Here is a 17708-nt window from a genome sequence, read left to right as displayed (position 1 = left end):
GCACTGTAATTTTTAATGTGCTTTATTAAATAATAAATATCACAAATCCGCAAATAACATATTTGACATTCCTGATATAATAACGACCCTCACAAAACAGTGATCATATTATTTACTGTGATCGGAAAATGGCGTGATTGATATTCTTTCTCTATTAAACTCATTAAAAAGTTAATACAAAATGTAACGCTGAAGCAGTCTTCACACATACTGTACATACTACGTTTTTTCCCTGCGTTTCATTCTGCAAATTTTGTGAGCACATGACACAATAACAATCTTGCTGTGTCTCTTTTATGCGCATTTCCCCTTATTTGATGCTGTGGAGACAAGGGGGGTCAGAGGTTGCCCTGGTCAGCTAACAGAAACCGCATGGACCATGGATCATCCCACCGAACGCCCGGTCTCCTTCCCCCGTGGGCATACTGCTACTCAGACAACACAGGGTGACGGTAAAACAGTGGGGTAATACTTTATTAAACCACAAAACAGGCAAATAACATGTAGAACAGTCCCAGCACAATACCCAAGATGGTGCTCATTACAGAGTCTCACCCTTCCGCTCACTCGGCGGAATAAGAGCAGCTGTGAATTCAGAGCTTCCAGTGCCGACTAGCCCACCTGAGGCGTGCACAGAGAAGAGGTAACGGCAACCTTAGGAAGTTGACAGTCCATTGAGGTATAAGACCAGTTGACTGGAGGGTCGCAACTTAGTTTCTCTGAACATCTCCATGAAGCCAGGTGACTAGTGGGTCCAAATCTTGACTAGCCCAAAGGTATCCATAGTTCAGTGATGGTCAACAGAGCAGATCTGTATTCTTCCAGCTGGGGCCATGGTTCCTTAAGCTGGCATCCTGTAGAATGTTAAATCTGTGTCTCTCATGATGGAGCCATTATGTCTTGGCTTTTTCTTGTAAAGAGTCTCTGGTTCTTTAGATCTCTTGGCTATTTGGATGTATATCTATATATGTATATGAAGATTTATATCCTTTTTAAAGTTAACAACTGTTCTTCAGAGGTAAAGGGATAAAATGGTGGTGAAATCCCATTGTTTGATTATGTAATCTATTTGCATAGTTTTTCCTTCTCTGTTTTGAAAATCAACAAACTGGCTGGCCTGGACAATGTATAATCAACATATCAGCAAAAGATCATTGTTCAATGACCCTGTATCACTAGTTATCCAGGATAAGAGCACAATGTTACATCAAATGTCAACTTACAAGTCAATATCACAGGCTTATATGAACAAAAGTCTGTTTTCTTAACCAACCACAGAGAAACACATACATTCAAAAGTCAACATTTAGATAAGTCTATTCCTCCTGGCTTACTGAAAATAGACATCTGGTTAATTAACCCCTTAGTGACAGCCAATTTGGTACTTTATTAACAAGCCAATTTTTACAATTCTGACCACTGTCACTATATGAGGTTATAGCTCTGGAACACTTCAACTTATCCCACTGATCCTGAGTTTGTTTTTTCGTGACATATTGTACTTCATGTTAGTGGTAACATTTCTTCGATGTGACTTGCGTTTATTTATGCAAAAAATGGAAATTTGGCCAAAATTTTGCAATTTTCAAACTTTTTATTTTTGTACACTTAAATCAAAGAGTGGTATCACACAAACTAGTAACATTTCCCACATGTCTACTTTACATCAGCACAATTTTGGAAACATAATTTTTTTTTTGTTAGGACCTTTATAAGGGTTAAAATTTGACCAGTGATTTCTCATTTTTCCAACAAAATTTACAAAACCATTTTTTTTAGGGACCACCTCACATTTGAAGTGAGTTTGGGGGGGTCAATATAACAGAAAATGCCCAAAAGTGACACCATTGTTAAAACTGCACCCTCAAGGTGCGTAAAACCACATTCAAGAAGTTTTTTTAACCCTTCAGGTGCTTCATGAGAATTAAAACAATTTCGAAGGAAAAAATGAACATTTTACTTTTTTTCACAAAAAATTAACTTTGGAACCATTTTTTTTTTTTTTTTAATTTTCACAAGGGTATCAGGAGAAAAATGGACCACAAATTATTTTTTTTTGCAATTTCTCCTGAGTATGCTGATACCCCATATGTGGGGGAAAGCAACTGTTTGGTTGCATGTCAGGGCTCAGAAGGAAGGGAGCACCGTTTGACTTTTTGAATGAAAAATTGGTTGGAATCAATGGTGGCGCCATGTTGCGTTTGGAGACCCCCTGATGTATCTAAACAGTGGAAGCCCCCCATTCCAACTCCAACCCTAATTATAATCCTAACCACAACTCTAACACACCTCTAACCCTATTCCAAGCCCAAACCGTAATCGCAACCATAACCACAACTTAGCCCAACTCTAACCCTAATGGAAAAACGGAAATAAATACATTTTTTTTAAATTTTATTATTTTTACCTAACTAAGGGGGTGATAAAGAGGAGATTGATTTACTATTTTTTTTGTTATTATGATCACTGTGATTGACCCTATCACAGTGATCAAAATGAACCTATACTAAAAATTTCCTATTGTTGCCGGGTGCCAGCCAGCAGATCTCTGAGGGCGCACTGCACATGCGCCTGCCATTTTCTCCCGGAAGAAAACACCAAAACCGCATAATTTAGCAGCGTCTTTAGACGCACAGAGTTTGCAGTTTTCATGAAATAACATCAACTTTGTATAAACATTTAGGCCCGTATTCACATGTGGCGTAAACGCTGTATATTTTGTGCTTTTTTTTTTTTTTTTTTTGCATAGAAACTTTGCTGTGTTTTTAACTGTCCAAGCAAAGTGGATGTTATTTAATGAAAACTTCAGCTGAACTGTGTGGTTTTTTTTGTGGGGGTTTTTCTCTCTTGTCTTCTATGTGGAGCTTAAAAACATGCATCTTAAAAACTGCAGTTACTTTTTTAAGTGCAGAATCAAAGTTTTTCTGTGCTATAAAAAACGTTAGAAACACTGCTTCATATCTGCACCAAAAAACGCTCCATTGGGGAAAATTCCTGGTGGCCCAGAGGGTTTTTCATCATTATTCTATAAATCATATAGAGAGCCACTTGCCCCATTTCTCACTAGAGTGTTTACTGCAGTATCGATTTCTTCCCCGTTTGCTTCACAATCCCTCAAGGTACACATTACAGTAATCCCGAAACCAGGGTAAGACACCTCACCCGTTTCTAATTACCGTCCAATATCTTTAATGAATATTGATATTAAAGTGAACGCCAAAATACTAGCAAACAGATTAGCACCCATCCTCCCCTCAATAATACATACTGACAAAGTGGGGTTTATACAGGGAAAAGAGGCATGGGATAACGTGAACAAAACCATATCACTCATGACAAGTGGTCTGGCATCATCAAAACCATTAGGCCTGATGTCAGTAGATGCAGAGAAAGCATTTGACCGGGCACACTGGGGTTTTATGAGGGCAGTCCTTAGACAGATAGACCTAGGACATTGCTTCCTCAATAAGATCATGGCTTTGTATACATGCCCATCGGCTTGTATTAAAGGCAATGGATCTATTTCTTCACAAATAGAAATCCATAATGGAACAAGACAAGGTTGCCCTCTATCCCCACTATTCTATGTAATCGTCATGGAGCACCTGGCGATAGCGATCAGAAGGAACTCTAGTGTACACGGGTTACAAGTAGACCACAACACTTATAAAACTTCCCTGTATGCTGATGACCTTCTACTGTACATATCACAACCACATATTACATTTCCCACTTACGAAGGAATTTTAACGATATGGGGACATGAGTAATTTTAAGGTTAATTATTCCAAAACTGAGGCGCTAAATATATCCTTATCACCAACTGATATATACAATCGGCCACACATAATTTGTAATTTGGGTGGAAACCGAGTTCAATCAAATACCTTGGTATCCATATTTCCTATAATCTTAGTAAGCTTTACTGTCTAAATTACCTTACCCTATTAGAAAAAAACACCCAAGACCTTGCTGCGTTTAAAATGGATATTCTCCCCAGATTTCTATACATTTTTCAAGCAGTTTCCATTTTACCACCAGCAAACTTTTTCAAAACGCTTAAATCTGCCCTAATTAGATTTGTATGGAAACAAAATAAACATAGAATAAAGTATCACTCGCTCCAAAGTGTCAAGGGGAGCAGGCCTACCAGACCTTCGCACATACCATCAGGCCTCCTTGATAGTTTGATTTATTCTATTGGCAATATTATTAAAAATCAAACAGTGGGTAACTACGCTACACCTTTTGAAGCACCTCCCATCGATCGAGTCCAAAGATAAAATATAGATTGCACCTCAAGGGCTCCTGATAAGGGATGCTTTGGTCTGGGACCAAAGTAAACAAAAAAACACATTAGTCAGACCCTACAGTCCTCTCACCCCCATATTCTCCAACCCAGAGTTTCCGCCAGGGAATCTGAAAACAAAATTCAAACGCTGGAACGCTTGCTCGGACACCCGTCTATGTCACATATTGACAGGACCCAATTACAAAACATAGACCCACCACAAAACCTCTCTTGGTTAGAATATGACCAGATGAGATTTTTTATAAACTTACGGAGGAGGGAGGGACGGCACTCTTTACCGGTCACACTAACTCCCTTTGAAGGGTTGTTTCTCAGAGAATCGCCTCCGGCAAACTTGATCCCTCTCATATATAGTTTCCTAAACCAATCATCCTTCTCTATGGACCCTATCTTTATCCAAGCATGGGAAAACGAATTACACATTACCTTCTCAGAAGAAGACAAACAAAAAGCATATCTGACACAAGCAGCGGGGACGAACTGTTTATTGGGATTTCTGGAGACAGATAAACCATATGTTCCTAGGATTTTACCTCTCCTTAAGCTGGCCACACAATCTGGAGACAAGCTAAAAAAGTAGTTGATTTCACTGAGTTTGCGGTGGAAATGCCACTCTGGCACAACACATACTTCCCGTCTCTACAAGAACATCCCTCCTGCTTTCTGGAGCTCCAGAAATGTATTAAAAGTAAAAGACATATATAATCAAAATATTCTAATGTCTTTTGAACAGATACAGACTCAGTACGCAGTCCCATGATCTCAATTCTTCAGGTATCTACAACTTAGATCAGCGAACCAATCCCACATAGGTACAGGCACGCATATATCTTCTCTCCCGTTGATTGGCATACTTAAATCACAGGGACCAAGATGTCTTTTCTCCACTCTATACACCTATCTGTCAGCAAACATGGACTCTACTCCTTTGGCAGTTAAAGGAAAACGACAACTCTTGATTCCTGACATTCAGGAGGAGGACTGGGAGGAGATGCTGGAGTCCTCAATCAAGGTTTCCCCATCGGCTAACAACAAAATGGCCCAACTATATATAATCCATCAAGCATATCTTACACCATCTAAATGAGCAAAAATGGGTCATTCTCAGACCTCAGAATGCCCGAGGTGTCATGAGTTGGAGGCTGACTTCATACACATTATGTGGAGGTGTCCAGTAATACATACATTCTGGCAAGGGGTTACCACCTTCTTGTCATCACTGTTTAGGGTTGTGGAAGAAGATAATTGGGACCATTATATTAAAATATTTCTCTGAGAGACGCAATTTTTGGCTAGGAAATTAATTGCTCTGAGATGGATAGGGAGTTTACACCCAACACTGAGATCCTGGGTAGAACTTGTCAATTCAGTGATTCCATATGAAAACACGGTCTATCAAAATAGATGGTGCCCTGGGAAATTCTATAAAATATAGGACTTCTGGAACTCAACACCCGTCACTATCTAACAAGTGCCTAAAAATATTGACATGGAGGGGATGTGCCCAAATCACATTTACAGGTGGGTTGGTTTTTCCAGCAGAAATGTTAATTTTTAGTTGTTATTATGTAAATAGTTATTGGGTATTGATCTCCAAGTTTCGAGGTCGGCGTTATATGCATCCAGTAAATGTATACTGAGATAATAAGTTAGAATGAGAGGATAGATATATGTGAAATATATAACCACAGTGTAACATTGCTGGACGGTTAATGACCAGACATGGGATTGAACACTGCTAATTCATACATTGTTGCTTTTAATTTTGTAAACTAGTGTAATAACAAAGTGTACTGCTGTTTATGGACATGGAAATGTGTTTGTTCTTATGTATATTTTCAATAAACGAAGTTAAAAAAAAAAAAAAGCATATCCGCATATCAACTTACCCATAAAATGTCAGGGGCAGGAAATGCCTAAGAAAGAAATTACAAGATTCTGTCAAGGTGGTATCACTACCCGACAAACCTGAATACAATGTTTCCAGTTGTGCCTGATACATGCTGGCGCTACGGAATAGAGAGAGGAACACTGCTCCATATATGGTGGAACTGCGACAAAATAAAGCCTTTTTGGGAGTGGTGTATTCTGCCTATCTTAAGATCACAGGGGAGAAGATTCCCCCTGTATCCCAAATAGCCCTCCTTTCAGTACTACCAGGATCCTTTAGATCACAGAAACACGGTCTCCTATGTTTTTGCCTGACTGCAGCGCGCTCGGTGATTCCCAGACACTGGCGATCAATAGCATCCCCATCTATGTCTGAATGGCAGCAAGAGCTGTCAAACATATGCTTCATGGAGGAATTATCTGCAGAAGCATCCGGAGACCACAGCAAATGTATCCAAGTCTAGCGGCCCTGAATCCTACTCAGGGATTCACCAAACTTCCAATCATTACTTACCTGATCAAAACTATTAGTAGATGACATCAGCTACACAAGCTCTCTTTCCCCCCCCCCCCCTTTTTTTTCTCCCTCTCTCTATCTCTCTTTTTCCCCTCTTCCTTCCCTCCTTTCCCTTCCATTTGTACCATTCATTTATCTCTTAGTAAAATCATTCAGGATATACAGTTATTGGGTCAGTTTTGCGTTCTGGTCCGGTGACCCTAACGGAAATTGTTAAGTTAATACCCGGCTCTTGTTATTGTTATGCAAGGTATTTCTAAACACAATTAACATAGGGTGTAGTGTCTTAGTTCTAAGACAGAACAGTCGCATGCCTCGTTAGAACCCACTATTAATCAAAATTTAGATAAGGAATAGTGATGAGCGAATATACTCATTGCTCAGGTTTTCTCGAGCACGCTCGGGTGTCCTCCCGATTATTTGTAAGTGCTTGGAGATTTAGTTTCATCGCCGCAGCTGAATGATTTACATCTGTTAGCCAGCTTGATTACATGTGGGGATTCCCTAGCAACCAGGCAACCCCCACATGTACTTATGCTGGCTATTAGCTGTAAATCATTCAGCTGCGGCAATGAAAACTAAATCTCCGAGCACTTACAAATACTTGGAGGACACCCGAGCGTGCTCCGGAAATCTCGAGTAACGAGTATATTCGCTCATCACTAATAAGGAACAGACTTAAGAGAGAGGGGGAAAGAGGAGAAAGGTAAAAAAAAAGAAAGGCAAATGTCATATAATAAAGCTACAAAAAAGTTCTGGCTGCTATGAAGGAACAAAAAATAATTCTCAGGTCCCAACTATAAATGAGCAGGATGCACGGAGGACTTTATCCCAGTCTTGGATAATCAAAACCTGCGACGGGGACGCTGGAAGGTTAGAGAGTCATGGCCTCCTGTCCAGCCACCAGGTAGCACTGATCTAGACCCTGGACCAGAGAGTCGTGAATCCATCGGCTCATCTCTAGTCCTGGATTTGGGACTACAGCCGGCAGTCTCAGGTGACTGCTGAAGGTCCCTCACTACCAGCGCCCCTCTTACAACTCCTCCAGTTCTGAGACTATTTTGGTGCTTTTCTGTTGACACTTTTTAAAAATCATGACGTTTTTGTTTCTCTTTGTATGATACACAAGATCCAACTATGGAAAACAAGAAGTAAGGCAACATATTGCTCACACAGTACATTGCCTCTTTGTGGGAGCTTCCCAGACAGTGTAATTTTCCCACAGTACCTCCATCCCCCACATACAGTATAATGTTCCCACAGTACCGCCCCCCCCCCACACACACACACACACACATTATGACAGTACAAGTTGCCCCCACAATATGGCACCACCCGCCTCTTAATACATAACTCCTCCTTCCCCCACTCCTGGTGCAGGTACAGATGACCCCGGGACACAGCACCGACCTCCTGGATCAGTTTCCCAGGGCTGGAGATGTGGCCCCGGGCCAGTGCTATAGATGTATGAGGGGCTGTTATCTGCGGTCTGAGCTGTACATGTAATGGAGACATTCTGGAGATAGATTATCCCAGCAGGAGAACTTTTTCTCTTCAGTGAATGTAGCTGGATTTTACGTTGTTGTTTTCTCTTTATAATTTAATGACCCCGTTCTATGACCCCATTGTTAGGCCCCGGCTGTCATGGCGATATATTGGGATGTGCCTGGGGAACACAGGACTCCAATTCTTTGTGCCCCAGATATAATGGAGGAGGCGCTCTGCCTCTGTCTTTCTGCCTCAGATACAATAATGGATGTTGTCTCTCAGTTACCTCAGATACAATAATGGATGCTGTCTTTCATTTTTACCTCAGATATATAGGAGATGTCTTCTCTCTGTCCTCATCAATAATGAAGAATATTTTCTTTATTGCTAAAACTGTGCTATTTATTTTTCTTTTTAAGCTTTTCTCCACACCCCTCATTAGTGCGATCATACAGCATAGAAGCCTCTGATTGCTCCGGTGATGCCCTGTACTACTGTAGTGCGGGGTATTATCTCTGCCTGTCAGTGTGATACTAATGGCCCCATACACATGAGATAGCTGTTGGCCGGACAATCATTCTGCTGATGTCTATTTCTCCCAACTCCCCCACACACAACTGTTCTCCTCGCCCAAGCTTTCCTGTGGTCTCTATAAATCTGTCTACCATTTGGCATGTAAGGTGCACCATGTGTCTCACACTTCTTGTATGGTGTTGTACAAGAGTTGTTGGTGCCAATTGTATTTTATAACATTTTAACACCTGTTTATTTTTGGTGTTTTTCAAGTAATTTAGTAGCCATTCCATCCAACCAGAACAGTCCTGTGTCACCCATAAAAAAAAACAAAACATAAAAAATAATTATGAAATAGTAATAAATACGGTATCTAATATTATAACACGAGATCTTAACTACAACCAGTAAAAACCTGAACATCATTATTGCCCATTTCAGAGAAACTGCAATTTCACCACAGAATTTGAAAATACATATTCAACATATCCGTTTCTACCATAAAAACAGATGTGATAGATTTCCTCATAATTTATTTATACATTTTAAGCGGTGTGAATGTAACACCCGTAACTCTGGAATGGCCCTTAGAGAAATCAAACCTGAAAATAACCAAAAAACAAAAGATCCAGAATAAAAAAAAAACCCATAAAACTCTACATGTAGATGTTGGCATCAAATCCCTCCTGTCCGCTGTGTTCTCACAAATCTCCTTTTATAAATCCCTCAAACTTTTCTGTGTGTATTAGATATGAGATCTAACAGGATAAAAGATTACAGCCCGGGGAAGATGGGAAACTTTCATACAGGCGGCCGGTGGAGATGTAGTCAGTGACGGACTCTGGTCAGATATGTTTCTAGAGCCGTAGTAGAAAATGAAGATGTCGTCCTCATCATGAAGTAGTTATTTCTCCTTTCACGTGTAATGAATACAGTGGGAAAAAAAAAGTATTTTGTCAGCCACCAATTGTGCAAGTTCTACCACTTAAAAAGATGAGAGGCCTGTAATTGACATCATAGGTAGACCACAACTATGAGAGTCAAAATTGAGAAAACAAATCCAGAAAATCACTTTGTCTGATTTGGCAAGATTTATTTTGCAAATTATGGTGGAAAATAAGTATTTCGTCATTAACAAAAATTAATCTCAATATTTTGTTATATATCCTTTGTTGGCAATGACAGAGGTCAAGCGTTTTCTATAAGTCTTCACAAGGTTGGTTCACACTGTTGGTGGTATGTTGGCCCATTCCGCCATGAAGATCTCCTCTAGAGCAGTGATGTTTTGGGCCTGTCGCTGGGCAACACAGACTTTCAACTCCCTCCAGGTTTTCTATGGGGTTGAGATCTGGAGACTGGCTAGGCCACTCTAGGACCTTCATATGCTTCTTAAGAAGCCACTCCTTCATTGCTCTTGCAGTGTGCCTGTTATCATTATCATGCTGAAAGACCCATCCACGTTTCATCTTCAATACCATTGCTGATGGAAGGAGATTTGCACTCAAAATCTCACGATACATAGCCCCATTCATTCTTTCATGTACACGGATCAGTCGTCCTGGTCCCTTTGCAGAGAAAAGGCCCCAAAGCATGATGTTGCCACCCCCATACTTCACAGTAGGTATGGTGTTCTTTGGATGCAGCTCAGTATTCTGTCTCCTCCAAACACAACAACTTTTGTTTCTACAAAACAGTTTTACTTTGGTTTCATCAGACCATATGACATTCTCCCAATACTCTTCTGGATAATCCAAATGCTCTCTAACAAACTTCAGATGGGCCCAGACATGTACTGGCTTAGGCTACTTTCACACTAGCGTCTTACGACGCAAGTCGCAATGCGACGTACCGACGCATACTGTGAAAGTGCCGCACAACGGGGACAGCGGATGCAGTTTTTCCAGGCATCCGCTGCCCCATTGTGAGCTCCGGGGAGGAGGGGGCGGAGTTCTGGCCGTGCATGCGAGGTCGGAAATGCTGGACACGACGCACCAAAAAACGTTACATGCAACTTTTTTTGTGCCGACGGTCCCCCGCAACCGTCGCACGACGGTTGCGACGTGTGGCAGTGCGTCGCTAATGTTAGTCTATGGAGAAAAAACGCATCCTGCAAGCAATTTTGCAGGATGCATTTTTTTTCCAAAATGACACATTGCAACGTGCATCGTACGACGCTAGTGTGAAAGAGGCCTTAAGGAGGGGGACATGTCTGGCACTGCAGGATCTGAGTCCGTGACGGCGTAGTGTGTTACTGATGGTAGCCTTTGTTACAGTGGTCCCACTCTATGCATGTCATTCACTAGGTTCCCCCATGTGGTTCTGGGATTTTTGCTCACCGTTCTTGTGATCATTTTGACCAAATGGGGTGAGATCTTGTGTGGAGTCCCAAATCGAGGGAGATTATCAGTGGTCTTGTATGTCTTCCATTTTCTTATTATTGCTCCCACAGTTGATTTCTTCACACCAAGTTGCTTGCCTATCGCATATTCAGTGTTCCTGGCCTGGTGCAGGGCTACAATTTTGTTTCTGGTGTCCTTCGACAGCTCTTTGGTCTTCAACATAGTGAAGTTTGGAGTGTGACTGAGGTTGTGGACAAGTGTCTTTTATACTGATTACAAGTTCAAACAGGTGCCATTACTACAGGTAATGAGTGGAGGACAGTGGAATCTCTAAGGAATCTTGCTTGTTTTTAGGTGACCAAATACTTATTTTCCACCATATAATTATTGCCAAATCAGACAAGGTGATTTTCTGGATTTGTTTTTTCAATTTTGACTCTCATAGTTGTGGTCTACCTATGATGTCAATTACAGGCTTCTCTTATCTTTTTAAGTGGGAGAACTTGCACAATTGGTGGCTGACTACATAAAAACTTTTTTTCCCCACTATATCTCCTGCAATATTGCTAATGTTGATTCCAGTGTCGGTAAATGAGACGAGACTTAGCATTATGGAAGATGAGACTATGAGAAACATATTCAGCTGCCGACTCCGAGGAAGAAACTTCTTGTTGTGTGTAGTGTTAAATATATAGAATTTTTATTAGGTGTTAAAAAATTAATACTGTTTAATAACACTGGTCAACAGCATTTTTGGTGCCAAAGATATTTCATCGAATTTAGGGTATTTTTGGGGTGCTGATTCTGAATATGTCATCAGTTTTGCCAGATTGGCTCAAGTTTTTGAGATTTTTGGTATCTTATTTATAGCACTTGTTGGTAAATGCGACGCATCATCTCATTAATTTCTTTGGATTAGTACTTGAACTGAGCAGTTCTCAATATAGTTTTGTGTTAATTAGTGTTCTAAAAGTTTGTTCATAGCTTGATTTTTGCACTAACTTTATGTTGTTGTCTGTTTTCCAGTGAAAAGCATGAACTCATCAAGAAGAAGTTGTCTTAACGATCCAGACTCATTCTGTTACATTTGTGGTGAATACACACTGCCAAAACATAGGAGAAACATAACAGACTTCGTAAAAAAAGTGTATTTTGCCTATTTTGGGGTTATGCTTGGGGACCAAGACAAGTTTTGGGCACCACACATAGTGTGCAAAGCATGTATCGAATTATTACGAAAATGGAGCAAAGGACAAAGAAAAAGCTTCAAATTTGGTGTTCCAATGGTGTGGAGAGAGCCAAAAAATCATCATGATGACTGTTATTTATGGTAAACACAGGTACAGGCACATCTTCACAATGAGGGACAGGCCTTCTTGCAGATTCCATGTTACTCCCATTTTCGTTTCTTATGCTTATTGAATCCTTGCACTTGCACTGCACAGAAATAACAGTCATCATGATGATTTTTTGGCTCTCTCCACACCATTGGAACACCAAATTTGAAGCTTTTTCTTTGTCCTTTGCTCCATTTTCGTAATAATTCGATACATGCTTTGCACACTATGTGTGGTGCCCAAAACTTGTCTTGGTCCCCAAGCATAACCCCAAAATAGGCAAAATACACTTTTTTTACGAAGTCTGTTATGTTTCTTCTATGTTTTGGCAGTGTGTATTCACCACAAATGTAACAGAATGAGTCTGGATCGTTAAGACAACTTCTTCTTGATGAGTTCATGCTTTTCACTGGAAAACAGACAACAACATAAAGTTAGTGCAAAAATCAAGCTATGAACAAACTTTTAGAACACTAATTAACACAAAACTATATTGAGAACTGCTCAGTTCAAGTACTAATCCAAAGAAATTAATGAGATGATGCGTCGCATTTACCAACAAGTGCTATAAATAAGATACCAAAAATGTCAAAAACTTGAGCCAATCTGGCAAAACTGATAGCATATTCAGAATCAGCACCCCAAAAATACCCCAAATTCATTAAAATATTTTGGACACCAGAAAAAAATTTTTTTTTGTTGACCTGTGTAATAGATTTCATATGATTCCCCTTATTATCCCCAGTAATTTTATTATTGCTTTTTCATAGAATGGTAGAGTAGGAAGGGACCTCTTGAGTCATCTGGTCCAACCCCCTACTCAAAGCAGGATTCACTAAATCATCCCAGACAAGTTTTTTCTAATATCTAATATGTGTCTCCTCCCATTCAGTTTCATCCCTTTGCTTCTAGTCTTTCCTTGTGCAAATGAGAATAAAGATGATCCTTCTACAGTGTGACAGCCCTTGAGGTATTTGTGGACAGCTATTAAGTCTCCTCTCAGTCTCCTTTTTTGCAAGCTAAACATTCCCAAATCCTGTAAACATTCCTCATAGAACATGGTTTGCAGACCGGTCACCATTCTGGTCGTTCTTCTCTGAACTTGCTCCAGTTTGTTGATGTCTTTTTTTAAATGTGGTGCCCAAAGCTGGACACAGTATTCCAGATGAGGTCTGACCAAAGAGGAGTAGAGGGCAATAATGACTTCACGTGATCTAGACTGTATGCTTCTGTTAATACAGCCCCAAATTGTATTTGCCTTTTTTTGCTGCTGCATCACACTGTTGACTCATGTTCAGTCTGTGATCTATTAGTATTCCCAATTCTTTTTCACATGTGCTGTTGCTTAGCCCTATTCCTCCCATTCTGTATATGCTTTTTTCATTTTTATTGCCCAGATGTAGTACTTTACATTTTTCCCTGTTAAAAACCATTATGTTAGTTGTTGCCCACTGCTCCAGTTTATTTATATTTTTGAATCTTCTCTCTCTTCTCTAGTATGAGCTATCCCTCCTAGCTTTGTGTCATCAGCAAATTTAATCAGTTTACCCTCAATTCCTTTGTCTAAATCATAAAGATGTTGAACAATACAGGGCCCAGGACAGAGCCCTGTGGTACCCCACTTGAGACATTCTTCCAACTGGATGTGCAGCCATTTATGACCACTCTTTAGGTCAGATCACTAAGCCAGTTATGAATCCACCTAACAGTTGCCTTGTCCATTCCATACTTAGTCATTTTTTCAATAAGGATTGTGTGAGATACTTTGTCAAATGCTTTGCTGAAGTCAATATATACTATATCTACAGCATTTCCCTGATCCACCCAGTCAGTGATTCTGTTATAGAAGGAAACTAAGTTAGTATGACATGACTTATTAGTTACAAACCCATGCTGACTCTGTTTAATCACTTCATTCTTATCCAGGTACTTACATTCATGTTGTTTAATAATTTGTTCAAAGATCTTTCCTGGTATAGATGTCAGACTCCCCGGCCTATAGTTCCCTGGGTCCACCTTCTTCCCCTTTTTGAAGATAGGAACAACATTTGCTCTTCTCCAGTCTTCTGGGACTTCTCCTGTTCTCCAAGAATTTTCAAATATTATGGAGAGTGGTTCAAAAATTTCTTCTCCTATCTCCTTCAGTACTCTGGGGTGTAATTCATCTGGACCCGGAGACTTGGATTCATTTATCTGAACTGCAAAGTGTTTCCTCACTAACTTTCTGTTTATAAATACAGTATCCTTGATTCTTCTATTCCCTTATTAGGACAGTAAAAATCAGTTGATGTTACATTTTCTTTCTGAGAGAAAACAGATGCAAAATAGGAATTTAAAAGTTCGGCCTTCTCAACATCCTTTCTTACCATGTCATCATTTCCAGCCTGTAAAAATCCTATAGCATCTTTGACTTTTCTTTTACTTTTTACATATCCCCAAAATCCTATTTTATTGCTTTTGACGTCTCTTGCAAGCCTTAATTCATTGTCAGCTTTAGATAATCTGATTTGTGCCCTGCAGGTTCTGGAAACAACATTATATTCTTCTTTAGATAGGCCTCCCTCTTTCCATTTGATAAACATTTCTTTCTTCCTTTTTAGCATGTGTTTAAGTTCTGTGTTCATCTATCCTGGTTTCCTTAAATTCTATTCCTCCCTCTTTTCGGAATTGTTTTTATTAGTCAGGATTCTTTATGCTGTTACATCGTCATTTTCTCCCCATTAAGGTCCCTATAATATCGGATCCTCTCAGTGTAGATCTTCTGTGTAAGAGGATTTTTCAGATTTACCCATCAAGGATGAATATGGACAGAGACAAGATGGCGGAGAGGATATTACATCTCACCCTAGAGATCCTCTTCCTGCTTACTGGAGAGGTGAGAGATTCTGATAATGTCACATTACATCATTCTTATCAATGGGAATAACAGACGGACAGTACTGGAGAGGTGAGGACTCTGGAAATGTCTGTAATGAGATTTATTAATGTGTCTCTCCATAACCAGGATTACACGGTAGTGAAGAAGACCTCTAATGAGCACTGTCAGACCCCTGTGTCTGAGGCATGGGGAAGACTTTTTAGCCCAATCACTGGACCTCCACCTCACCCCCTGATACATGAGGACATCAATGACCAGAAGATCCTAGAACTCACCTACAAGATGACTGAGCTACTGAGTGGAGAGGTGACACTGCTGGGAATGCTGGGACATTATACAGTAATGCTATGGAGGAATCGGGGTGATGACGGTATCATTGTATGTGCCAGGTTCCTATAAGGTGTCAGGATGTCACTGTCTACTTCTCCATGGAGGAGTGGGAGTATTTAGAAGGACATAAAGATCTGTACAAGGAGATCATGATGGAGGTTCCCCAGCCCCTCACATCACCAGGTAACAGACATGACTAAAGTATAGGCCGTGTGTATTATCTGTATGTAAAGAATTAATTCAGTCCCTGTATGTGTTTCCTCCAGCTCTATCCAGTAAGAGGACAACACCAGAGAGATTTCCCCGTTTTTTTCTTCCAAAGGACTGTAAACAAGAAAATCCCGATGTTCCTCAGGATCATCAGGTAGGTAGAGAAGGTGTTATGACATCTACCCTATGATAAATAGATGGCTGTGAACGTCTTGTGCTCAGTCTTGTTTTATCCACCAGTATTATATGTTTTATACTTGTGTAATAAGAACGGTAGAGATGGCAGGATTAGAACTGATCACAGATGTGGCTTCTACATCTGTCTGACTTTTACAATATTTGTTTCAGAGTGAAGATCTGACCAATATAAATACAATAGAGACATATGTGTGGGGTGACGAGTGGTGCAAAGAGGAAATTCCTACATACGACTACCCAGGTGAGTAATAATCACTTATTGCAGAGAAGTCACAGATTCTTCTCAGTCACTGGCTGTCATGATAATGGTGGAGTACGAGCAGGGAGCAGCAAATGGTACTTCCAGTTCTTGGAATTGGCGCTAGGAATCATAGGGAGAGAAGAGGAGTGGGAACAGTCTGGTTAAGGCCACGTTAAGTTTTTACATCAGTATTTGTAAGCCAAAACCAGTAGTGGGTGAAAAATTCAGACGTGGTGACGTGTTTCTATTATATTTTTCCACTGATTGTTCCACTTCTGGTTTGGGCTTAAAAGTATTGATGTAAATACTGAGCATGTGAACATGGACTAAGACAGCGTATATAGAATGTTCCAACAAGTTATAAAATCACTTGTAGAAAAATATCGAGCTTGATAGCGGAGGCTAATGATTGCCTCTGCCAAATGTCTGAGATCTAAATTTAAGACCCCTCAGTTTTAAAAAGTTTTCTTTAAATGTCTAATATTTCTTCCAAAACTCATCTGACAGAAAATATTGGCCCTGAGATAGTTTAGATTGTGAAGAACCAACGAGCCACATACACTAATTACCTCAGAGAGGTTTCCCCACTAGTTACTCATTTTTTTGGTGATGAAGACTGTTGAGTTTGACTATGTCAGTAGATGTCTATTTGTCTATAGTCACAGTTTTGTCTACATTAGTTAGTGCCCCAAATGCTTTGATTTAACCACTTCCCGCAGACAGTTTTATGTTCCTAACCAGGCCCCATTTTTCAAATCTTGACATGTCACTTTTTGTGGTGATAATTTTGGATGCTATGGCTGGTCCGAACAATGAAAGTAATTACCAGCCACCTTTCGTGTCTCCCCTTTTTCCTCATAGGTTGTAAGCTTGCCAGCAGGGCCCTCACTACTCTTGGTATCTGTTTTGATCTATGTCTTTGTTATGCTGTAATGCCTATTGTCTGTACAAGTCCCCTCTAAAATGTAAAGTGATGCGGAATATGTTTGCGCTATAGAAATAAAATAATTATTATTATGCTTCTTCTGATTCCAGTGATTCTGGAATATTTTCTAGTATAACTACCTTATATTTTCGTATATAAGCCGATATTCTCAGTACAAAACGCCCCCCTCGGCTTATACACGAGTCCAGAAGGCTGGCGTTGGAGCGGCGGAGTAGTGGCAGGAGCCGTCTTCTGTAGCACAGTGACAGCTGCAGCGGCCGGCTATCAGAAGGCATCATACTCGCCCTCCGTAGCTGCATCTCCGTTGTCACGGCGCTCATTAAGGTAAGGAAAATGGACGCGTCTCAACGTGACTGCTGAGGAGAGGAGAGCCGCCGGCACCGTGACAATGGAGATGCAGGGACAGAGATGCAGGTGGGAGGAGGGTGAGTATGACGGGGAGGGCCAATGTGAACCATGCATACAACCAGGGGAAGCGGGGGAGCCGAGCCATGGGGGACGGGGGAGCT

The 17708-nt window shown here is 40.5% G+C and overlaps 1 protein-coding gene across 2 annotated transcripts in view; it reads left to right on the top strand.

Annotated features, from left to right (window-relative positions):
• Positions 1-17708, top strand: part of LOC143766213 (uncharacterized) — a 59685-nt gene that overhangs the window by 24109 nt on the left and 17868 nt on the right. For both annotated transcript variants that reach the window (XM_077253715.1, XM_077253714.1), the window contains exons 6-10: positions 15122-15271; positions 15401-15580; positions 15664-15787; positions 15871-15968; positions 16163-16253. In XM_077253715.1, the coding sequence (XP_077109830.1) occupies positions 15122-15271; positions 15401-15580; positions 15664-15787; positions 15871-15968; positions 16163-16253 (643 nt within the window). The remainder of the gene's footprint in view (positions 1-15121; positions 15272-15400; positions 15581-15663; positions 15788-15870; positions 15969-16162; positions 16254-17708) is intronic.

Source organism: Ranitomeya variabilis, chromosome 4 (genome assembly GCF_051348905.1).
Source record: "Ranitomeya variabilis isolate aRanVar5 chromosome 4, aRanVar5.hap1, whole genome shotgun sequence".
In the NCBI taxonomy this organism is placed as follows: domain Eukaryota; kingdom Metazoa; phylum Chordata; class Amphibia; order Anura; family Dendrobatidae; genus Ranitomeya; species Ranitomeya variabilis.
Note: the sequence above shows the minus strand (reverse complement) of the source record. Positions and strands in the feature narration are given on the sequence as shown.